At 35.7% G+C, this 25597-nt stretch overlaps 1 protein-coding gene across 42 annotated transcripts in view; it reads left to right on the top strand.

Annotated features, from left to right (window-relative positions):
• Positions 1–25597, top strand: part of CLASP2 (cytoplasmic linker associated protein 2) — a 220561-nt gene that overhangs the window by 123806 nt on the left and 71158 nt on the right. For 11 of the 42 annotated variants that reach the window (XM_033212944.1, XM_033212937.1, XM_033212932.1 and 8 more), the window contains 8 exons: positions 4263–4433; positions 7213–7320; positions 11045–11107; positions 12051–12157; positions 13832–13855; positions 15162–15406; positions 17706–17769; positions 21770–21772. In XM_033212944.1, the coding sequence (XP_033068835.1) occupies positions 4263–4433; positions 7213–7320; positions 11045–11107; positions 12051–12157; positions 13832–13855; positions 15162–15406; positions 17706–17769; positions 21770–21772 (785 nt within the window). The remainder of the gene's footprint in view (positions 1–4262; positions 4434–7212; positions 7321–11044; positions 11108–12050; positions 12158–13831; positions 13856–15161; positions 15407–17705; positions 17770–21769; positions 21773–25597) is intronic. The other 31 variants (XM_033212967.1, XM_033212956.1, XM_033212952.1 and 28 more) reach the window with 7 other exon arrangements.

Raw genomic sequence — 25597 nt, 5'->3', positions numbered from 1 at the left:
GGACTTTTGTTTGTTTGCTTGCTTACTTATTTGAATGACTATATGTTCCATTCCAAATTCTTTTGTAAAAAAGGTATTATGTAATTTGTATGCAAGTTTCTTTACAGTATATTTGCACAGAAATATTACTGTGATCATCATCCTTACTTTGTCGTAAAGTGATTCATTAGGGCTTGCATGGTCTTACCGTATCTTTGTATCACAACTTAGAAAAAAAAAAGTCTCTCAGATCAAAGCAGGTGTGTTCTGATGGCTAACCAAAATAAATAAATAAATGGAGACTCAAAGGAGAGATCACTAGATTTATATTTATGACAGAATTGTGTCTCTTTTTCTGTTGGTAGTGGCTGGTTGTATACAAATGGTCGTACAGCCTGTCAGAAACTTTGTCTCCTCCCATCTTTTGTGTTTTTTTGGTGCATCTTAAGAAAGATGACATTTGTAGCTTTTTCATGTAGTTTTTCTTCAGCTGCACAGTGTTGTAGTTGTTCCTTACAAGTAGTTTTAAATTAAATGTTTAATGAAAACAAACATTTAATGATTTTGATTTCGACTGTCAGTAGTAGAAAAGCTGAAGAATTTACATTTACTGTTGCAATCTCATTTCATCTGCTTTGTACATGAGTGTCTGATTTCAGTTGATTAGCTTTAAAAACTACTAAATGTACTGCTTTTGTTAAAGACATCTGTGCTTTTGGGATTTTTTAAAGTTTGCTTTTTTTGCTTTAGAGTTTTTAATTTTCTGAGAACTGACTAAAGCTTTCTTATTTCCATCTGCCATCCATTTAAAAACTGCTCCTTCCCTCTTCATGGATTATAATCCTTACCCTAATTCTGCCTTTACACTTGTTCAGGATCACAATCTGCTAATACCATTGGTGGTAAGAATCTATAGACTTTATGTGTGCATCTATTGTTTGATCACCTATTTTCATTATGAAGAATGGGTTCTATTCAGCAGAAATTCTTAACATCATAGTCTATCATTTGTAGTCATACTAGGGCAGAAATTGCCAGTTGTGATTTTTCTTTGGCCTTTGTCTTATTACCAGAATTTTGATTTGGTTTTTTTAATATCACAAGTTAATACTGTGGATATAAACATTCAAAAGAAACAGGCGTTTTGTCATGCTTTGAAATGCTATAAAAACTATAAAATGGTAGTTTGAAAACTTTAGGTAGCACAAGAGAAAATAGGTGTTCGATGTCAAGTTTTGCAAATATGGGTATTTTCTGGTAGCATGCTATTCCTTGGATATATCATGACACTTTTCATCAACTCTGGTTTTCCTAAAAGAAATAATTAGTGTTGGCGGCTCTTTACTGGGGAAGGAGCCTTAGTATTTTTTCCTAAGTATGAATAATTCAAAACTGGGTCATAGGTACTAGAATTATCACACTCTTGGTGGGAATCAGGAGTATTGCACAGGAGAGGGTAATGATTAAAGCAAAATGAACACTGACAATTTTATTTCCTAGGATAGGGCAGGAATGAATTTAAATTTATAGAGTACACTTGCATAATTTTTAATAAATTCAGTAAATCTAGAGTAGAAAGACAAGTTACTCTGTTTCTGAACTGCAAGTTTCTTATCTGCTGAATAGACCCACATTTCAAGAAATTCTGCGGTCTCTCCTACCAACACTTCCACCCCCCAAATTTATATTGGTTTTAATAGAATACCATATTGTATGTGCTCAGTTTCATTATTTATACTTTTTATATTGTTGCGAGTTTTCCCATAAAATATTCCATTGGCCTATCTTGCATTGTGAGTTGTGGCATGTTGGGTGTTTGGATGTTTTTGGTGTGTATGTTTAGTTTAGACACTGCATGGAGAAAACAGGTTCCTTATATGAGTATCCTTAAGGTTATAACTGAAAGAAACTGGATTTAAAGATTCTTCACTTGAAACATCATGAAACATTCAAATGAGCTATTTTAAAATACACTTGAATAATTTCCTTAACAATAATTTAGAATTCCTTCCATACAGATAATAAATTGTTAATTGCATTGGAAGCACTGCTTTGTTTTACAATATTGTTATCACTAATAGGAAATAAGTTTCATTTTGTATGCTGGTAAAGTTTAAGAATTAAGCAGGAATATAAATTGTATTCAGCAAGACCATTCCAAGAAAACTGTAGTAAGAATCACAGATCGCCAGCCCATGGACCATGTCTAGTCTGTCTCCATTTATGTATTATTTGGCCTATAGAATATGATAAAAATCTGGAAATATCAAAGCTTTCATTTTTGAAAAATCCCAAGACCTATCCACTATCACCTCAAGACAGAGGTGGCTAGAACTAAAAAGTCACCTCTCACTCTAGGAAAGGGCAGGCACTCCCCTCTTGATCAGTCCTCTTACTACTCCCTGCTTTACACAGTGCCCCTCGCTTTTTTGACATCCTGTGCTTGTCCCCATTGGCATTTGAGTCTCTGTGGAAATGAAGCCTGTTTGGGTAAGACTGTATATCATGTAATTGTACAGCCCTCTTACTGGGTAGAAGTAGTGCCCATGAAGGGAAAAGGTTGCTTTCACGAAGATTAATTTAACTGCAACTTTAATTTTTCTGTTACTCTTCTGAGTCTACATTTGGACTATATCTTGGAGTTCTTATCTAGTCCGTTTTTCTATTCAACCTAGACATAAAGTGCTTTGATTGACAGGGAGCTTATCTCCTTAAAATTTAACCCTTGCATTTCTAGTTTAAAAACATATTTTTAAAACTTTTTAAACCCATGCACAGTCTCTGAAAAGATTTTACTAACTCTGCCTGTGTTCCTGACCACATGTCCACCTTCCAAAATGGAAAATTACTCATTTGAAAAGAGACCAGGCGTGGTGGCTCAGGCCTGTAATCCCAGCACTTTGGTAGGCCGAGGAGGGCAGATCACGAGGTCAGGAGTTCGAGACCCAGCCTAGCCAACCTGGTGAAATCCTATCTCTACTAAAAATACAAAATTTAACCAGGCGCGATGGCAGGCACCTGTAATCCCACCTACTCAGGAGTCTGAGGCAGGAAAATCACTTGAACCCGGGAGGCGGAGGTTGCAGTGAGCCAAGATCGCGCCACTGCGCTCCAGCCTGGGTGACAGAGCAAGACTCTGTCTCGGGGTGGAGGGGACGGAAAGAAAAGAAAAGAAAGAAAAGAATCTGATTCATTTGATGTTTTCCCCTTACTCCCTTTCTACCCTTAGAACTTCTGTAACCCAGAATGTCACTACCCAAGAGCGTTCTGTTATTTAAAGACAAATAGCAAAAAGCAAGTTTCTTTTTCAGCTGGCCCACTTTTGTCAGCATTTAAAATTTCATTGTGTTAAGTTTAAAAATATGTCTCATAGTAAGACAGATAGCTTTGCTGTACCCATTCAGAGAAATCTCAGCAGGCAAACTATGTAATCAATGACCACATGTGTGATAGTGGTCCCATAAAATTATAATACTGGGAAGGAGGTGAGGAACAGAAGACTACGTACTGGGTACAGTGTACATTGTTCGGGTGACAGGTGCACCAGAATCTCAGAAATCACCTCTAGAGAAGTTATTCATGTAACCAAACACCACCTCTACCCCAAAAACTATTTGAAATAAAGCTTTAAAAAAGTATAATACTGTACTTTTATTGTACCCGTCTATATTTAGATATTTTTAGATACACAAATATTTACCATTGTGTTACAGTTGCCTACAGTATTGTTAATGACATACTGTATAGGATTTGTAGCCTAGGAGCAATAAGCTATATACCATATAGCCTAGATCTGTGGTAGGCTATACCATCTAGGTTTGTGTAAGTACACTGTGATGTTCACACAATGATAAAATCACCCAACACGTTTCTCAGAATGTATCCCATTGCTAAGTGACATATGACTATATAGCTTGTTCATACAGAGCATGATAGCTGTATGAAATAGATGGTCAGATAAGTGATTTCTTTGGAAATCTTGTATACCAATTGTGTTCTAAAAATTATGATGATACTGTCCTTATTAAACATAGTGTCTTATACCTCCAAAACTCGAAGTATATTTAGGTGATTTACCATTCAGTGCTCATATATGTAGTATACCTTTTTTTTTTCCAGGTTATAATTATATTTAAATCTTCCTCGGTCTATTTCCTTTGAGCGTAGAACCTGTCATACTATCACAGTTTTCTCTGTATTACCAATATTTCTTGAATTTTTATCCTTTCAGCAAATTCTCTTGGTGTTTAATCTTAACATTTGTATATGTGTTTGGTGTTCAGCTGGTAGCCGGTCTGGGTCTCCAGGAAGAGTTCTGACCACAACAGCCCTGTCCACTGTGAGCTCTGGTGTTCAAAGAGTCCTGGTCAATTCAGCCTCAGCACAAAAAAGAAGCAAGATACCACGGAGCCAGGGCTGTAGCAGAGAGGCTAGTCCATCTAGGCTTTCAGTGGGTAAGATTTTTTTTTTTGGTTATGTGAGACGTGACCCTTTTTAAAATTTTTTAATTTTTTTCGGGCTTTGGCAACATTGAAGACTTTGGAATACAATTAGGCACTTACAAATTGGAAGAAAATAACTTAAAAATTCAACAGTTGAAGAATAGGTTCTGAGTTGAATTCAGTATCTTAAACGTGTAATTCAGGGCCTGGCGCAGTGACTCATGCCTGTAATCCCGGCACTTTGGGAGGCTGAGCGGGGCGGATCTCTTGAGGTCAGGAGTTTGAGACCAGCCTGGCCAACCCCCATCTCTACTAAAAATACAAAAATTAGCCAGGCATGGTGTTGCATGCCTGTAATCCCAGCTACTCGGGTGGCTGAGGCAGGAGAATCTTTTGAACCCAGGGTGAAGGCTTCAGTGAGCCAAGATCACACCACTACACTCCAGCCTGGGCAACAGAGACTCTGTCTCAAAAAAAAAACCCAAAACAAAACAAACCCTGTAATTCATAGGAGCTTTGAAAAATATAGCTAGTACTTTAAAGGAAAAGGTTATTGTGGAATTTTATAACATATTTATCATATATACACATATATATATACAGTTGCTTGTATATTTGACATTCGTGTTAAAGTTCAGCCCTATTCAAACACTAGTAAACTTTAATATTTTCTCTGTGTATTGATCAGGATATTTTAAATTTCAGATGATAGAAATGACAGTCGAAGTCAGCTTAAACAATAAAAATGGATTTATTGGTTCTTTTAAGTTTGAAGATTGTACAACCTTCAGGATTGATTGATTAACGTAGCCATGATGAACCCAGAATCTGTCTATTTTCCCTTTCTCTCACTCTCCCTTCCTTCTTTTCTGCTTTATCAACCATGTTGCTGGCTTTGTCCTTAGGATAGCTGCTGCTTGATACGTCATTTCCAGAGTAGAAAGCCCCTAATAATTCCAGTTTATTTTTAATAATTTTTTATTGTTTTAAGTCTTTTGCAGATTGCCTATGTAACTTTAAAAATATTCTCATATTTAAAGAAAATACTCACATTTCTGTTTCTTGTTTCATCAACCTCAATCAGTATCTCAACTTCCATACTTTTCCTCCCTTCACCTTCCACTCTTAGAGTTATCAATTTTTATATTATTAAAGTTTACACTTACATTTTCTTCTGTATCCACAAGCAAGTCTTATGTATTTGTTCCATAGGTTGGCTTTAAAAGATGAAAAGCTATAAATAACATATACTGTGTTATGAGTAAATGAATGTTGTTTGCAGCCAAGACACATAGTGTACTGTGAACCCATTTCTTCCCAAAGGTACACTGAGTGTTAGGGATCACTTGAAGGAGAATGTTCCTGTTATAAGGAGATGAATTGTTTTCTCTTATATTCCTACCAGTTACTTACAATTATGCCACGTTTTCATTTGCTGTGTATATAGAAAGTGACTAAGAGTAATGTGCACTTCTCATATCCTTTAGTATTGCTTTCCCTTCAGTATTGCTGAAAGGAAATATGCAATTCCTGATTTTTTCCAGACTTTCTTTTCAGTACTCTCTGGATTAGTTACCGTCTAGGCCTCTTGCTCAGCTATCTTCTTGAGATTCCCATTTGCTGCTTTCCTGGTTTGAATCACTCCCTCCTGGATCCTCTTTCTCTTGCTTTCCTCTTTTGCTTTGCTCATACACATTCTCAAGTAAATTCCTTAGAAATTGTGTGTAGGAGTCAAGCTTTTTGAAACCTTACTTGTCTGAGAATGTCTTTATTCAGTAGATGGCACAGATTTCTTTTGGGCATACAGACTTTGAATTACTGTTCCTAGCACTTTTCATTTATTCTGTGCCTGGTATTTGGCCCATGAGCCTCTCAAGTTTTCATCTAACTAATTCACTTCCTTTTGTTTTCCAGACATTATTTTAAATTCTCTGCTCCACCTTTAGTCAGTTCTTCGCCCGTCTTTATTGTTTCTTTCTTTCCATATTTGTGGGGTTTTCATTTGTGAGGAGGTGAGAAAAAGAATGGGAATTGAAAGCATTGGCTTATTTTTTCCTCCTTTGTTTTTGTTTGTTTTAGAGACAGGGTCTCGCTCTGTTACCCAGTCTGGAGTGCAGTGAATGATCATAGTTCATTGCAGCCTGGACCTCCTGGGCTCAAGCAATCCTCCTGCCTCATCTTCTTAAGTAGCTAGGACTACAGGCATGTGCCACCATCCCCAGCTAATTTTTGTAGTGAGACAAGGTCTCACTATGTTTCCCAGGCTGATCTCGATCTCCCGGCCTCAAGCAGTTCTCTCTCCTCACCTACCCATGTTGCTGGAATTACAGGAATGAGTCACTGCACCTGGCATTTTTTTCTCTTTTATCTTGAACTAAGAACTTAAGAATGGGTATTTTACTTTAGATTAATATTTGATAAGTATAGGGTTTTTCTGTCTATTAAAACCAAGATTTTAACTTAAGATACCAAAAGTGTTAGAAACCTCTATAGTTCAGTGAACAAAGAGAAAAATTAAGTTGTACTATATTGTACAATATGTTAAATCTTTTTATTTGCAGCATTTTTGGTTTAGTAAAATATTTGCCCTTCTAATTTCATACAAACTAGAGGACCATATTTAAGAATTTAACTGTATTCCTGATAATGCTTCAGCAAAAGTAATTTCTTTTCAACTTTAGAAAAATTTAAGTTACTGATCAGTCTTTAAGAAAGAAAAAAAACAAAATTTTTTAAGATGCAAACTCTGTTCTGTTTTCTCCCTTACTGTGCTGCTGTTGCTTCACACCAGCCCGAAGCAGTCGTATTCCTCGACCAAGTGTGAGTCAAGGATGCAGCCGGGAAGCTAGTCGGGAGAGCAGCAGGGACACAAGTCCTGTTCGTTCTTTTCAGCCCCTTGGTATGTATTCCGGCAGATGTTACATGCATTGCTATCCATTGTGTTATCACTATCCGATTAACTTCAGCATACCTGGGATTCAGCTTTCTTTGTTGACAGACCTTTCTCTCTACCCGTTTTCTGTCATTTTGAGGAAAGGAAATTACATGTTTGGGAAATTCCTTTGACTTGATTTACATGTCTGAAATGAATATGTTAGTCATTGTATTAACAGATTGCCTTCATAATCAAGTAAATGTCACATAGATTTAAACTTCAGAATATTGAAGTCTAGATCTTTCTTAACAGGTAAACCTACAAATTTAAAGATATTTAAATATTTAATCTCAAGTGAAATGTGGACTAGTTTGATAAAATACTTTTGTCTTTTTCAGCGGAAATGTTAACATTTCAGCTTAGATCATTTAACTTAGGTTACTAAAAAGAATGCCACAAATTAATGTATGAACTACTTGTTAATGGTAGGGATTAACATTTTTATAGTATTTTACAGTTTAACAGTCATTTCCTGTGAGCTAATGCTCTTGTCACAGCAGTAAAACTTGTTTGTCCCCAGTTGTATTGTAACCTTGATTGTAATACTATATTTACCTCAATTATAAAAATATTAAATGATTTCTTAAACAGTCAGTATTAGGATAACTGGAGAGGTATAGTTGTGTATGTACCTTGAGAATCTTTAGAATTTCTGCATAATCCTTCAGCATTTTAACTAGTCCTTTGTTTAAATGCACAAGCCTGTAGCCATTTCAGATTTTTTTTCTTTAACACAGTGTAGTTTACTGTAAGACTTAGAAGGTTGCTCTTCAGACTTTGAAATGCTCAGGGAGAACATAGTTCTACTTATCCAGTGGAATTCTTATTTTCTCAGATATATATGGTAGTATAGAATTTTTTTTTTTTTTTTGCTATGGAGTCTCACTCTCTTACCCATGCTGGAGTACAGTGGCACAGTCTTGGCTCACTGCAGCCTCCACCTCCCAGGTTCAAGTGGTTCTCCTGCCTCGGCCTCCCGAGTAGCTGGGATTACAGGCACCCACCACCACACCCACCTAGTTTTTGTATTTTTAGTAGAGATGGGATTTCACCATATTGGACCAAGCTGGTCTCGAACTCCTGACCTCAGGTGATCCACCCTGCTCGGCCTCCCAAAGTGTTAGGATTACAGGAGTGAGCCACCACACCTGGCCAAGAATTTCTAATGGTTAATTTCTCATTCTCTAGGCCATTTGGCTCAAATATACTAGGCTTTTTTGTACTGACCTAGAAAACCTCATTAAAGCTAGAGTCACAGGAATATGCTCAACCCTTGTTTGTGTTCCAGCCCCAGGTGCCAGAGAGTTTCCCTCTTTCTTTTCCGTCTGTGGGGAGGTGCCAAAGTAAAAAAAACTGTTCCACATCACTAAGGCTGTGTGTGGCAGGTACTTTGTCAGAGATATTTTTAGTTCGTATGCCATAGAGTTGGTCTGCAAAATGTCTGTATGTGTGTATGTGCGCGCACGTACATATACGTGGTGCATCCTCATTGATATACATTTAAAGAAATGAAGTAAATCCAGCATGTGTATAAAATAATCATGCCACTTTCAGAAGTGGAGGGAAGTGGAGTTGGATGTGTAGTGGTTTAAGAATGTATGTTATAGGGTCAGGTGGCCTGGGTTCATTCCCCAACTACGTAACCTTTCTATGCCTGAGTTTCCTCATCTATAAAACAAGGATAATAATAGTGTGTACTTCTTAGGATTGTTTCGGAGACTCATAAATGAGAAGTACATTAAAAACTCCCTCAAGGCAGTGCTTGACACATAATGAGCACTCTATCGTGGTCATCATGGTCATCATCACTGCCACCACTGCTGCTGCTGCTGTTACCATTCTGCCTCTTCCCCCTGAAACTCTTTAGAAACAATTAAATTATACTGCAGTGGCAAGGATCTCAGATTTCTTAATGGTACGGGCACCTGCACTTATATAATGTTGATATTGCAGGTTACTAGAAAACATACCAAGAAGAAATCAAAATGTGTTTCTGGACTTTGTAAACGTGTACAATAGTTAGAGATTAGAGGACCTTTATAATCCACTACTAATTACTGTAAAAGTAAGCATGGTTTAATATGCCAGTTCTTAAAGAGATATTTTGTCCAGTCGTTAATATTCTAGATTCATCTCAAAGCTTCCATGTGACAATTTAAAAATTACTTAAATTTTGATATTAAAGGAAACCATTTTCCTGATTCTCGTGAAAGTTCCTATTTGCACTGAAGATGACTAAACCTTTTAGTCATAGTTTTAGAAGAATTGGCTTTTTTATAGCCATTTTATTTACATATAGGTACTGCATAGCAAAGGCAGCAGATTAGCCCTGTTTGTTTTGCAGGGATGAAAGTTAGCATTCCCAGAGATTAAGTTGTTTTTGCTATTCCCATTCTCTGCTACATTTGCCTACATTCTTTGGTCCTTTCTATTATTTGTTTCTTTGGTGGAATCCCCTTGTTGCTTGTGACTGGATATTGTTATTCAGCAGATGAATCATAAGTTTAGTGTGAGGGCCCTAAACCATCAGAAGTAAATCATCAAAATGCATTTTTTGGCTATTCATTTCTATATGTAAGAGAAAAGTTAACTTTATGGTGTTATGCAAAATATACTAAATTTAGATTTTAGAGCAGTATATAGGGAGATATGTCACAAGTTTCTACATTTTGGTTAAATTATTAGTATGTTTTTATATTCAAATGTGCCTTGATATTTAAATAATCTACTGAATGCAGAATTGGTGTTATGTGAACCATTATGGAAAATGTTAATGTTAACAAAATGAGGTGTATTAACTTTTGAACAATGTAAATTAAAGATGGTACATCTACTGTTTAAGGGCAGAGGAATTGAAAGTACAGATACTGAAGTGTATCACTAGTAGTGTGGCTATAATCAAATTAATCTCTAGGCTTTAGCTTTCTCATCTTTCTTAGTTTGTTCAGGCTACTGTAACAAAATAACATAGATTATGTGCTTTTAAATGACAGAAATTTATTTGGCATGGTTTGGGAGACTAGGAAATCTAAGATTAAAGAACCAGCAAATTTGGTGTCTGATGAGAACTCATTCCTTTGTTCACAGATGATGCCTTCTCATTGTGTTCTCAAATGTTAGAAGGAGCTAGCTAGCTTTCTGGGGTCTCTTTTATAAGGGCACTAATCCCAATCATGAGGGCAATTTGGCTCCCAAAGGCCCCACCTATCTCCTAATACCATCACCTTGAGGATTAAGATTTCTACATATGAATGAATCGGGTGTTGGAAAAGGTCAGTCAGTTAGACCATAGCACCATCTGTAAAATTGAATACTAATATACTGCCTCATTGGATGTCAGAATTGAAGGAGATAAGATTTTATTAGTTACTAGTTACCATGGTGGTTTTTTTTTTAAACTATAATGTTCGTATTTTTGTTTCATGCTTGTACCTTCAACATTTCCTTCCATTTGAATACTTCTTTTGTCTCCTGTAGGCCTGTCTGTCCACTTAGGTGTAAGATGTGTTTTTGTGTCAGGAATGATGGTGCAATGCTAATGTTCCATTGCCCGATTTGGCAATACTCTGATCATTGACTATAAAGAATAACACCAGTGTTAACTAACTCTCCTTGCCTGACAGTAGTGCTGCCACTATTCCTTGTTTCTGTGGTAATAGATGAGGTTTGTATGGTCCTGTTATTCCAGCCTCCAGACACCATTCCAGATCAACTGGTGCCCTCTACGCCCCCGATGTGTATGGGGCCTCAGGTGAAGGATGAGTACATTTTCACTATCATCTGGCATTCATCTCAGTTTTCATCCTTTTCAGTTTCCACTAAATAATATTCATGTTTTAAAATTGATTTGTTTTTATTATTTAAATTTAATTTGTTGGAGAATAAACTTTTTTTTTCTTTTCTCCCAAGTAACGTTTTCCCCTTTAGCAACTATATTGAGCATTTTTCTTACTGGTATATGGACATTTTTTGTATAACCTGTTGTGTCATTTTTAAATATAGAATTGTTTTTATGTTCTCATCTTTGTATGTTGTGTTTTTTTTAAAAAAAAAAAAAAAAAACCAAAATGGTGGATGAAGTGTTTTAATTGTAAATGATGGTATAGAAAGCAGTTGAGGGGGAGAATTCATCTCTGGTTTGTCTCTGTATACCTCAGAATGTCGGGCACATAGTAGACACTTAACAGCTATCGAATAGATGTCTCTTAGTTGTAGAATAAAACCAACTTGTCTTGAAGGAGAGGAGATAATAATTAGAGCTTATTTTCCTTGTAAATTTCTAGTGTGTCTTCATGGATCTCCCTAACCACTATTGGTTGAGGATTGATCTTTGTTCTGGGTTACTCTGTGATTCAACCATATGGATGATATTTGCCTGAACTGATAGAGCTGGATTACAGGGCTATAGACTTGCAAGCCCTTAGTCTGCCAGCCATGCTTTCTTCTACCTTGTGGTTATAAATAGCGAAATAGTGACTGTTCTTTATTTTTCACACATTGTCAGTAATTTTAATTGCCTTTACCCTTTTATTTTGCCAAAAACTAAATGTGCCCAGAAAATACAATATTGCTTTTAAAATGCTTTGCCCCATTGGTTTTTTTTCCTTCCCCCGTAAGGGTCTTAAAGTTTCCCAACCTGACCCTGTTATATTTATGACTCCTTTAATTCTGTTTTCCTTCTTTTGATGATTTAGGTCCGGGTTATGGGATCAGCCAATCAAGTCGACTGTCGTCTTCTGTTAGTGCCATGCGAGTCCTAAACACAGGTTCTGACGTGGAGGAGGCAGTAGCAGATGCCTTGGTACTCTTCTCCATTTTCTTATCATTATAAATGTTCCAATTATGAAACTATTGAATGAGTAAGCCGGTCTATCCATGTGGGAAAAGGGATGGGGAAAAATCAGTGATTAAATCTAAAGATAAAATGTGGACAGTGTAAAAAGCAGAACAATATGATTATTGATCTTTATTAATCAGAATTGTATACCAGGGCCGAAATTACTGATGGGCTATCAGAAATATAAATATAGATGTCTTTAATATGGTAATGTGTTTTATACACTGTAGTATACTTAAGGTAAGGGAGATAAATTATATAAATATGTATACTTAAAAGCATGTAATTTCAAGTCTAGCTTAAACTTTGGTATTTAGGGATTATTTTACTTTGGCGTTGGATTTTGTTTAGTCTTTTATCTGTGTTTTTTGAACTAAAATAAAGTACAACCTCAAGGCAAATTATAATTAAGATACATTTATATCTTATAGTTAGATATAATTCATGATTCTTTATGTCTGACACATTAAACAGTGAGATTTAAAAACATGCTCTACAGATCCATGATAGCTTGTCAGAAGATTGCTATACATGTATCATTGTTGTTTTTCTCACTTAAAATTATGTAAGAAGTAGCATTTTTTAAAATGTATATAATTGGCTTTGGCTAATTTCCCAAGTTAATTCAGTATCACTTCCTCTTTCAAATTATAATACTAATCCTATGTTTGAAAAACATTTACTCAGTTTCTTACTCAGAACTTATAAGAGATCTCATCTTTGTTTTGAAATTTAAAAAAAATATGTTTCCTAAAATTGTAGATCCCATCTTAACTAGTGTTGATATAATACAATGTTTGCCGCGTAGGTTTGAAAAGACAAGTTTTTAAAAATATTCATTGGTAATAGCTATAATTTATTGAATATCACGTGTAGTTCTGTGCTAACCATTTCACTGTGCTGAATATTTCCCGTTACTTCTGCCACTTGATTATTTTTTATAAATTAATATAATTAAGTAGGGACTTTGTTCTCCTCAGCATGGGATCACATCTTGTTCTGATGATATTAAATTAATAAGGTGTTTTTGATTTGCTATTCCTCATCCCTGTATCTCAAATCATGTTTTCTGGGTTTTTTAAATTGGATAATTTACCAGTTAAATTCTGCTTACATAAATGTTATGAATTGATTGACTTATTCTTGAACTATTACTTAGAACACTGAGATGGTGTGTTTGAATTATATGAGGACTGTTTAACTACCAAGGCTAAAGTCTGACTCCCAGTAATCTGATTCTGAGTCCTTCCATTACTTGCAGAGCACAGAGTTCCACTTACAACTACCAATTTTAAGGAAAAAACTGTCCAGCTAGTAACCCTAATTTGTGCTGGAGAAAATCTTAGAAATACATTTAACTTTGGAAATGACAAAAGGATCCAAATAGAAAGAACATTTAGGTTTCTTTGAGAAAACTGGTTATGGGAATATTTTTGTAGCATCACTATTTCTCTTTGAACTAAAGAATATTGACAAGATTAAAGATATAGCCTGCTAATAAGCAGTTCTTTGTACCTATGTGTGAAAAAACGTAATGTTTCTGATCATAGGCGTTGTTAATGCCTACTTCACTGTGCTGATTAGCAAAATGTTCTTCATTATTTTCAATTTTTCTCTTTAAAAATTTACTGCTCTCAGCTCTTAGGAGACATACGGACTAAGGTATAGACATTGCTATTTTCTGACATCTTATGATACGATAACTTTTTTTCTTTCATCAATTTAACAAATGATGGTCTTCTATTAAAAATTAAAGTAGAAGTAAAATCCTTAAACATACATCTATTTTTCTGTAAACATGGTTATCAAAAGAGAGATACTGCTTGAATAATGTCCTCTGGAGGTGCTCATTCTTTCAGCCTGACTACTTCATACAAATGAAATGAGGTCATTCACACTGACGTCTATAACAAAAGTGATCCTAGAGCTTAACACAAGAAACATTACCATTCAAAATTAAGCTAGTGTCTCTAAATCAATATAAGGTTTTTAGTGATGGAAACATCTCTTAAAACTATTTTGAATTAAATCATGTTTTTTTAGATTTTAGACTTTGGATAACTTATTGCCACCTGGAACTATTTTAAATTATTGTGTTTAATCTGTTTCATAGACATCTTCACCACTCATCAACCAAAATTCAAATATCAGATAACATAAAGATTTGTTTTCAACTCTTTTAAGGAAATCTTAAATAAACTATTTATTCTTTCTCATTTCACTTGAAATATGCGAAGTATAACTGGCAGTTACATATATTAAGCAAGATTTAGATGTAAAGAAATCAAAGGAATCTGAATATGCTTTCTTATATTTATTGAAGTAAACAATATAGATACATTGAGAAAAGCATAGAGGGCTCTCAAGGAGTTCGCCTCCTTAAAATAATAGTAGACCAAATAGTTTTTCATCATTCTTTGTATTTCATTTCTCTAGGAGACATGAGGGTTGGGTACAAGGGAAGGAATAGTGGCAAGAGAAGTGGTAATGGAGGTTAAAGGAGAATAAAGAAAAGATAGACAGAAAAAAAATGAAACTTTATACATGGAAAATGTTTTTCTGATCCGTTATACTCTTTCTTTAAAAAGGTAATATTTTCTTCTTGCCAACTCAAATTTCTAATATAGGTTCTGTTCATTTACATTCTAGTAGTTCTTGGTTTTTCATGAAAAGGGGAAAGGAAAACCCCACATTTTTAGAACTTCCCACTTTACATTATCTGAACTTCCATATAGTCTTATTCTGCTTCTACTACTTTCCATAGTTAAAGAATATTTTACCTTCTACTAACTTCTAAAACTTGTTTTCTGAAGAAAAACTAAATACTGACATTCTGTTATTACAATGATGAGGAGCATGCTTTGCATTGATTTTAAAACAAAAATCAGTCCTTTTGTGGTCAGTGGAAATTATGAAATGCCAATGTATTCTTTTGGCTGCTGCTAATGAGATTCTTGATGTATAACAGAAAAAACCAGCTCGAAGAAGATATGAATCATATGGAATGCATTCAGATGATGACGCCAACAGCGATGCATCTAGTGCTTGTTCAGAACGCTCCTATAGTTCTCGAAATGGTAGTATTCCTACATATATGAGGCAGACGGAAGATGTGGCAGAAGTCCTCAATAGATGTGCTAGTTCCAATTGGTCAGAAAGGAAGGAAGGCCTCCTAGGTCTGCAGAACTTACTGAAAAATCAGAGAACGCTAAGGTGAGATGTTTTGTCTTAAAATGATTTTACTATCAGGTTAGCACTTTTTGATTTGACTTTGTTTCTATAATACTTTAGAGATATTGGTATAGAAACAGACTTGTCCTGAATTCATATGGTTGCATCAAAGTGTTTTTCCAAAGCTTTAGTCTTTGAGGACCATCTATACCTTCATTTACTAAAAAAAAAAAAAAAATTGGTTGTTTTGTTTTGTTTTGTTTTGAGACGGAGCCAGACTGGAGTGCAGTGGCGCGATCTCAGCTCACTGCAAAGCTCCATCTCCTGGGTTCATGTCATTCTCCTGCCTCAGTCTCCTGAGTAGCTGGGACTACAGGTGCCCGCCACCATGCCCGGCTAATTTTTTGTATTTTTTTAGTGGAGACGGAGTTTCACCGTGTTAGCCAGGATGGTCTCGATCTCCTGACCTCGTGATCCGCCCTCCTCGGCCTCCCAAAGAGCTGGATTACAGGCATGAGCCACTGAGCCCAGCAATTGTTCTATTTAACAAAACATTTTAAAAGGAAACTTTTTATTCACACATAGAAATTAAATTTAAAATGTTATTACTTTTAATATTAAATAATAAAATGTACATAGTGATAAAACTGGTTTATTAAAATTTATTCCTGGTAAGTTTTTCAATGAGAGGAAGAATGTTTATGCTTGTTTGGAAATGAAGATATATTCCTAGTGTGTGTGTAATATGTGAATTTTAGTGTAATACAAAGTTGAATTGGAATTTCTTTAAGAACAGATATTTGTTAATATTTTGGGTTTGGGGTTTTGTTTCCTTTGCTAATGGCATTTTCTTGTTTTTTTCCCCCTGCTTGCTTTATTGTCCTTGTCTGTGTAATGTTTTAAACCTATAGTTGACCCCTTTGAGAACCTAGCTTCAGATATTTCATAGGGTTAAGCATGGTGGAATGTACAGGGTTACTTCCTGACTTGCTACCTGTGACATAAGAGTTTGATGTACTTACTTCCTGTGTATTTGTTTTAGGACGTATTAGAACTATATAATTTAAAATAAATGTTTCTGTATTACCTAAATATATTTTCATGTGTGCATATCACACATCATGAATCAGTGCAATCCACCATCATAATATTGTTCCCAGCCCATCCAGATTAAGTTAATATTAGATTCAGCATGCCATTTTAAATGACAAGGGAGTAGGCATAGTTTAGAATGATTTTAGCCCTTAAGCAGCAACATTTAAGAAAATGTCTTAACACCTAAAAGGATAGAATTCATGTGTTGGTCATTTTAAATGGCAAGGGAGTAAGCATAGTTTAGAATGATTTCATCCCGTCAGTAGCAACATTTAAGAAAACGTCTTAACACTTAAAAGGATAAAATTCATGTACTGGGAATGCCACATGTAAAATTTCCCCTGTCACAATCCATTAATGAAGGATAATTGTATTTTTCTTCTTAACTTTTAACCTTTAAGATAGTGTGGGCTACAACAGAGTAATTGTTGTATTTAGTAACTTTGTATTTAGCCCTGACTAGGAAATCCCACAAATTTCTCAATTTTTAGGGCTGATTTTTTTTAATGATTTCGTCGTCGTTTCTGATTTTTAAGAGATGAGATCTCGCTTTGTCACCCAGGATGGAGTGCAGTGGCACAATCATTGTTCACTGCTGCCTTGAATTCATGGGCTCAAACAGTCCTCTCGCTTCAGCCTCCCAAGTAGCTGGGACTACAGGCATGTACCACCACACCCAGCTGATTTTTTTTTTTTTTTTTTTTGAGACAGAGACTAACCCTGTCACCCAGGCTGGCATACAGTGATGCAATCTCAGCTCAGTGCAACCTCTGCCTCCCAGGTTCAAGCAGTTCTCCTGCCTCAGCCTCCCGAGTAGCTGGGATTATAGGCGTGTGCCACCGTGCCCAGCGCAGCTACTTTTTTGTATTTTTAGTAGAGACAGGGTTTCACCGTGTTGGCCAGGCTAGTCTCAAACTCCTGACCTCCAGTGATCTGCCCACCTCAGCCTTCCAGAGTGCTGGGATTATAGACATGAACCACTATGCCTGACCATTCCCAACTGTTTTTTGTTTTTTTTTTTAATTTATAGAGACAGAGTCTTGCCATTTTGCCCAGGCTGGTCTTGAACTCCTGGGCTCAAGCGATCCTCTCACCTCAGCCTCCCAAAATGCTAGGATTATAGGTGTGAGCCACCATGCCCAACCTAACCTTTTTTTTTTTTTTTAAGAAAATTACGTGTAAAGTTACTTTTATATGACTTCTTGCTATAGCAAGATATTAATTAACCGCTGTGTTATTTTGGCAGTCGAGTTGAACTGAAAAGATTGTGTGAAATTTTCACAAGAATGTTTGCTGACCCTCATGGCAAGGTATGTTTTAGTATTTAAGATTATTTATTTCTATAGGGTATCATTTGTATATTGTCAAAGTAGAAACACTGTAGGCCATTCTTATTTTATTGTCCCAAAATGGCAGTAATATTTTCAAACATAATTAAAATTGTTTGGTATCATACATAATTTAGAAATTAATCTCTAGTAACTTTTTGAGCTTCTCCAATGATAGATGGTCTAAGACTGAAAATTAAAGGGGATACAGTTACAACTCATGTGATTTAGTCACGTTGGTGTATTTTGTGTTACTAAGACTGTTTTAGTGTTTGTAAAAGACATAATTGGGGTAAGTTGAAAAAGTTTTTAACATTTTGTTTTCGTCTGTGATTAATTACAGCATTGATGTAAATATATTTCACTTTTGAAATAATAATTTTGTAGAAAAGAATTGTCATTAATTAACACAAAGGTACAAAATGTGGTTCCAGCCATAGTTTGGTGGTAATATAAGAGACATTTCTTACATTGAAATAGTCTGTAAAAATTTTCAGAACTTTGTTCATTTTTAATGTTGATTAAAACATATTTATTAAGTACTTATATGTAATCTGCATGTGTACTGTGAAATTTTGGTTTACCTGGATGCATAGTGCTGTTATAAAACTGTGGTCACATATTCCGTTTCCAGCAGTATGTTTGACAATGGTGAAATCTTCCCTTAGGATACCAAATGTCTACAGGAGACTTTCTAACCTAAGTGAGAGGGAGATATGGCAAGGAAATGATAAGAAAAATATTAATGAATTTCACTTTACTGTTTCTTTTTGTCTTTATTGTTGCACATCTCATTTCCTCATTTTTTTTTTTTTTCTATTTTTGGTATTTTCATTACTTACAACACTACTTAAAGATAATGAAATCCACTTTATACATAAACTAAAATCCAGCTAATGATTTAAATCCAGTGGGGGATATACTTATTTAAATAAATTGCTTATACTTTAAAACAATATTTTCAAAGATTATTCTATCAGAAGTTTTATTTATTTGAGGATAAAATATCCTATTAAAGGACAAAGAAGAAAATATATTTGGTAAAATTTGTAACTTATAATTGAACATGCAGGTAACTGTACCATTCTATATTGATATTGCTATCACTGATTACAGCTGTAAGTCTTTAATGTAAAAATTTCTATAAATCCTGAACAAATTAACTGTTGATATTTTTAGTTGGCAATATAAGCCAAAGGACAAGACAGTTATTTGGGTTAACTTGTTTTATTAAACATTTAAATTAATAGTCTATTCAACTTTGAAATAGTTATTAAGCATCTTCACTAATTCCTGCTACTGGAAGATATAAGACCAAAGCTAGATTATTTCTTGAAGTCACAGTTTTTGACTTTCTTTTAAGGCAGTAATGCAGTTTGGTTGGATGCCATGATATATAGTGATAAAGACAAACTTTTTTAAAAGATCAAATAGGAAAGCTGAGTTTAACACTGTTATAGGAACTTAACTGAACACAAATGTTTGGCCTCTCTTAATACATGTGGAGAACCAGCTACTATTTTCCCTAGGATTGCATCAGATTTCTCTTCTTAGGGCTTTGTAGCAACATAAAATTCTTGTCTACCCATCTGGTTTGTTTGTTTGATTTTGGTTTTTGTTTTTTAGTCAGTTCTGTGTAGACAAATGTAATGGGAAGATTTTCATTTTTGTGTGGCCGTTGATTGTCCATCAGAGACTCTGTCAATAATGTAATTCATTAAGGATAGACTAGACATGTCATCATCCTGTGCTGAGTTAAAAATGTTTGAGTTTTTGCATTGTATTCTGATATTTTTAAAATAGCTGCACCCCTCCCTTTTTAATGTATTTTTAGACCAAGAGTTCCATCTTCAGAATCAAGCAGTTTTTTTTGGTATCTTCTTTCTGAATGCAATCTTGTTCTATATCGGACTCAGCCACTATTTTCTGTAAATAATGTGGCTTTGCAGACCATAATGGTCTCTGTCCCAGCTTCTCAATTATGCCATTATAGCACGAAGGCACCCTTAACAGGCAATAAATAAATGTGTGTGTTAGGTTGCAATAAAACTTTATTTATGAACATTAGAATGTGAGGGTATATATATATGTGTGTGTGTGTGTGTGTGTGTGTGATTTTTTTTTTTTTTTTGATACAAGATCTCTTTCTGTCACCCAGGCTGGAGTACAGTGGCTTGATCTTGGCTCACTGCTTCCGCCTCCTGGGTTCAAGCGATTCTCATGCCTCAGCCTTCCAAGTAGCTGGGATTACAGTCATGTGCCACCACACTCTGCTAATTCTTTGTATTTTTAGTAGAGACGGATTCTCGCCATGTTGGCCAAGCTGGTCTCGAACTCCTGGCCTCAAGTGATCTGAGGTGACAAGCCCATCTTGTCCCCACAAAGTGCTGTGATGACAGGCGTGAGCCACCATGCCTGGCCGTGTGTTTATATAATTTTCATGTGTCACTAAATACCCTTTTGATTGCTTTCAAAATCATTTTTAAAATGACTTTAAAAACTTTTTAAGAATTCGAAATAGCCTGCAGGCCATAGTTTGCTGACCCCTGTCATATATGATCAATTCTTTGTCATTGACACTAAAATAGAAACATATGTTCAGGAACCTATACCCTTGGAAAGCTGAAATTATTTGATGTCTGTAATTTGATAAAAGAACTTTTTACTTCATATGCCCGTATAGAAACAAGTAATTAACCACAATATCTGTAAGACAATAATTTAGACCATAAATCAGCAAATGTATCTTTTAAAGCCTTTTAGTGTTTTTTATAAGTGAAGTAGTGTGATGGTAGGCTTTGTTTGGACATTATCTTGAGGGCAGTGAGCAGTCACTGAGTAGATAAGACGTACCTTTGGAAGCATTACTTAAGCAGTGTGAGGGAGAATTTAAAATAACAAGTATGGATAGTGGAGCTAGATTGCTTGGGTTCAAATTCTACCTCCAATTTATTAGCAGTATGTACTTTAATTATTAATTATTAATCTATAAAACAGTTAATAGTAATATCCACCTCATAAGAGTGTGATGATGATTAAACGAGTCAATATATGTAAACCCTTAGAACATACCAAGTACCATATATAAGTTTTTTAAAGATCAAATAAATTTTTTAAATTAAGGAGTTTGAGGCAGATTTTTATTTTGACTGCTCTGGACCCATTTTTTGCCCGTCAAATGCAAGCAGTATCAGTTGCCAAAAGCCATCCCATATATTTTTGGCACTTGACTCTGGAAAGAACTGCCTTCACTGTGGTGCTTACTTTGAATTGACGTTTTATGGTATTTGTAACACTACCTCTTGAATCATACTCTTACGTCTTGGACAGCAAGGGTAGGAATTCAATCTGTGGCTACTAAAATGAGGCACAGTTGAATCTCCTGACAAGCATTCTAGGAAGCTCAGCTGCCTGCAGTCTTTGGATCAGGAGACCATAACACACATCTTACCTAGGGAAAATAAAAAGTAGTATAGTTACTTTTATTACTTCCAATCAATAGTTATTGTTTCAAGTCTTCACAGAAATATTTTAACTTGTGAAAGTATTGCTTCTGCGAGGAGGAAAAAAAGAGAAAAGAAAGGAAAAAATTCTATAGACTGTGCTTTGGAACCAAATGTTGGCCCTGTTCAGAAGTGGGAGTATGTATCTATTATTCTTGGATTCTTTTCAGATGTTTATCCTCAAGGATTGGTAGGGTCTGGAAAAGAAGAGTTTTTGTCTTTAGTTTTCTTAATTTTCCTGGCAAGGAGGTGCAAGAGAAACAAAATCATATGTTCTTCTCCCATACTATTCATTTAAGTCTTGTTTTAAAAACTATTTTGAGTTTATCATAAAACTTTGAAAACATTTGTCACTTTTATTTTCTAAGTGTTTTTCTTCCATACAGGAACTTTGCATTGATGGCGACTAATTTGTGTGTTTTTCTTTTTTTTCTTTTTTTCTTTTTGCATGCTGTCCCCTGTGTTGGAACTCTCAATAGAGAGTAAGTTGGTTCAATATTTGTTGGAAACCTAACTTTACTGCATGACTGTGAAATTAACCCTTTTTCTCTGTTTTCTCTCCTGAAGAGTTCATGCAGTGTTGGAACCTTTGCAATCCACGAAATGCTATTTGCAGTTATGCAAACTATCATTCTGTTTGGAGATACGCTTTTTAATCTACTAATTAATCTAATTTGATTATGTTCTTCTGTTCTATATTTGATGACTGGCACACCTAAGATATAAGGGAGTTAAAGAAAAGTCTGCCTCAATTGTAATAGCTCGAGTATTTTAATTCTTTTCCAACAAATTATATTTATGAGATATATGGGATAATAAATTGATTCTGTTGAAGATTGCTTCCATTGAATTATTTAAAAATGATTCTGAAGTTTCACAATTTTAAAAAAAAAATTTAACCCCTCCCTTCCCACAATTGATGTTTTATTAATGTCATTCCATAAAAGCAAACAGTGGATTATGGAATAGTAATTCTCATCTTTGTCTTCTGAAAGAAAATATGAATCACTATTATTATATTAGCATAGCCATTTTCCACTTTGTTCTTTAATCATAGATAAGGAAATGGGAGCATATTAACATCTGACAAGAACCCTTTTTGTTAGGGCAATCAAGTAAGAAATGTTATATATAATTTTCAATAAATTTTAGATATGGATAATGAATGAAGATAGATCGCTGTATATGTATCTATATGTAAGTACAATTGACTTAGAGAGGGACACAGACTTCTGTGGAATCGAAAATCTGTATATAATTTTTAACTCCCCAAAACATAACTACTAATAGCCTAGTGTTGACCAGAAACCTTACCAATAACAGTCAATTAACATATATTTTATTTATTATATGTACCATACAGTGTATTTTTTTTTCTTTTTTTCTGAGACGGAGTCTCGCTCCTTCGCCCAGGCTGAAATGCAATGGCTCAATCTCAGCTCACCACAACCTCCGCCTCCTAGGTTCAAGCAATTCTCCTGCATAGGTGGGATTACAGGCATGTGCCCACCACGCCCAGCTAATTTTGTATTTTAGTAGAGACGGGGTTTCTCAATGTTGGCCAGGCTGGTCTCAAACTCCCGACCTCAAGTGAGCCACATGACTCGGCCTCCCAAAGTTCTGGGTTACAGGCATGAGCCACCGCGCCTGGCCTATATACTGTATTCTTATAATAAAGTAAACTAGAGAAAATAAAATGTTATTAGCCAAGCTCATGCCTATAATCCCAGCACTTTGGGAGGCTGAGGTGGGCAGATCACCTGGGGTCAGGAGTTTGAGACCAGCCTGGCCAACATGCTGAAACCCTATCTCTACTAAAAATACAAAAAAATTAAGCGGGCGTGGTGACACTGGCCTATAATCCCACCTACACGGAAGGCGGAGGCAGGAGAATCACTTGAACCTGGGAGGTGGGGGTTGCAGTGAGCCGAGATCGCACCAGTGCACTCCACCCTGGGTAATAGAGTGAGACTCCGCCTCAGAAAGAAAATAAAATGTTATTAAAATTATAAGGAAGATAAAATATATTTACTTACTAATTATTAGATGGAATGGATCACCATAAAGATCTTCATTATTGTCTTCTTCACCTTGAGTAGGCTAAGGAGGAAGAGGAGAGGTTGGTGTTGCTAGCTCAGGGGTGGCAGAGGTGGAAGAAAATCCACGTATAAGTGGACCCACACAGTTTAAAAGCATGTAGTTCAAGGGTCACCTGTGTATGTGTGTGCATATGATCATTTACTAAGTACCATTGATAGGGTATAAGCATTTTTGAAAAATAATAGTATAGGCTGGGCACATGGCTCACATCTGTAATCCTAGCACTTTGGGAGACTGAGGTGAGAGGATTGCTTAAGGCTGGGAGTTTGAGACCAGCCTGGGCACCAAGGTAGACCCCATCTGTACAAAACTAAAAAAATTAACTGGACATGATGATGCATGCCTGTAACCCTACCTACTGAGGAGGCTGAGGTGGGAAGATCGCTCGAGCCCAGAGGTTTTAGGCTGCAGTATGCCATGATCATGCCAGTACACTACAGACTGGGTGATAGAGTAAGACTGTCTCAAAAGCAATAACAAAATTTTAAAAATAGTATAATTTCTTATGTAGAGTACAGCAACTAACATGTCCACATTTTTATTTAGCTACTCACATTTTATATAACCAAAAAATATTTCTACTTAGGAAACTCAGAGACGTCTTCTTGAAGAAAATGGGTCTTAACAGAACATAAGCTTTGGATATGTCAGTGTGAGAATAAAGGCTTATTGGAAGTAGCTTGCCTGAGTCCAGAAAAAGAAGTGGGAGATGCTAGAAAGTTTATAGGAAATAAAAAGAAGTTAATCTTGGCTCGAATAAAGGGAAGGTCTTCCCTTGCATTGAAGAAAAAGGGTTGGATATATGAGATGTGTTCAAGGATAAAGAGTTTATGTTTCCAGATAGCCCAAGATCAATTTGGAGTTAGAAACTTGTCTAAGTATTTTAGACATTATCTTATAGACAGTGAAGGGACATTAAAGGATTTTGTTTCCATCCAAAGAGTGATACCACAATCTGATGGTGACAAACATGAGTTGACAAACTACAGCCTGCAGGCCATATCTTTCCTGCTGCCTGTTTTTGTGAATAAAGTTATATTGGCACACAGCCATGCTTATTTGTTTATGTGGTGTCAGTGGCTGTGCTAAATGGCAAAGTTGAATAGTTGTGATAGAGACCATATGGCTTGCAAAGCCCTAGGATATTACCTGTTAGAAAAATGGTTTACTGACCCCTGGTATACAGAAAATATAAAACTAAAGTCAGGCTACTACAGAAATCCAGATCTGAGGTCAGAAAGGTTTGGTGCCTTTAGTGATGGTGTGGTAAACAGATTTGGAGAAGGTCAGGAAAAAGCTGTTCTAGAGGTTCTGAGGCCTCATGAGATAGATCAGAGAGACTATGTCAAGTAGGTCACACTTGTGATAAAAAGAGAATCAGGATGAAGACATGCAAAAGGAGAATTCCTGGCAAACAGAAAGAAGAGAAGAGGAAAGCCGTGTCAAGTTACAGAACGGCCAAACATACTAAACTTAATGAAGACGCTGTTATACATCACGATTAGAAAGTAATTGGTGGGAGCAATAGGATGGAAACAGAGAGATAATTTATTGGGATGACTTCTGCATCTGTAAGCAAAGGATTTAAGTAGAGAATAAAAGAGTAAAGATAGAGGAGACCATGTTTTAGAGAGCAAGAATATAAAGTAGAAAGATTAGCCTTAAAATGAAGAAAATCACTTCTTTCTTGAAGAAATGATGATTAGAAGGATAGGTATAGAGGAAATCAAATTGAGGGAAGAGTCAATGGAGAATTTCATGTTGAATGACAATAAAGAAGATAAGTTAGGTCATCTGGTAATAGAGTGGATGAGCACAACTGAAAACCAAGTGACCTAGCTTTAAGTCCTGGCCTAGCTATTAACCATCTGTGAAACATTGGGCAGGTCATGTAATTCTCTGGTTCCCTGTTTCCTCATCCATAAAATAGGAGGGTTGACCTAGGCATTCTAATGTCTGATTTTCAGAATGGATTTTCATATAGGAAAGCTTGAGGTTGTAATCTTCAGGAGCATAGACAAGTGTTGAAACAAGGGTGAAAGTGAACCAAAGAATAGGATAATGGTGTCCTAGTAAATGAGCTTTGGGGGAGAGGCAGGAAGCTCTGATTTGTAGTGTTTGCCCATTTCTGAGATGTAAATTCCCCTATCCACTTCACAAAATTCCTGAATATTGAACAGTTGACTGTCTAGACAGGTGCAAACTGA

Source organism: Trachypithecus francoisi, unplaced genomic scaffold (assembly GCF_009764315.1).
Source record: "Trachypithecus francoisi isolate TF-2019V2 unplaced genomic scaffold, Tfra_2.0 Lachesis_group0, whole genome shotgun sequence".
Taxonomy (NCBI): Eukaryota; Metazoa; Chordata; class Mammalia; order Primates; family Cercopithecidae; genus Trachypithecus; species Trachypithecus francoisi.
Note: the sequence above shows the minus strand (reverse complement) of the source record. Positions and strands in the feature narration are given on the sequence as shown.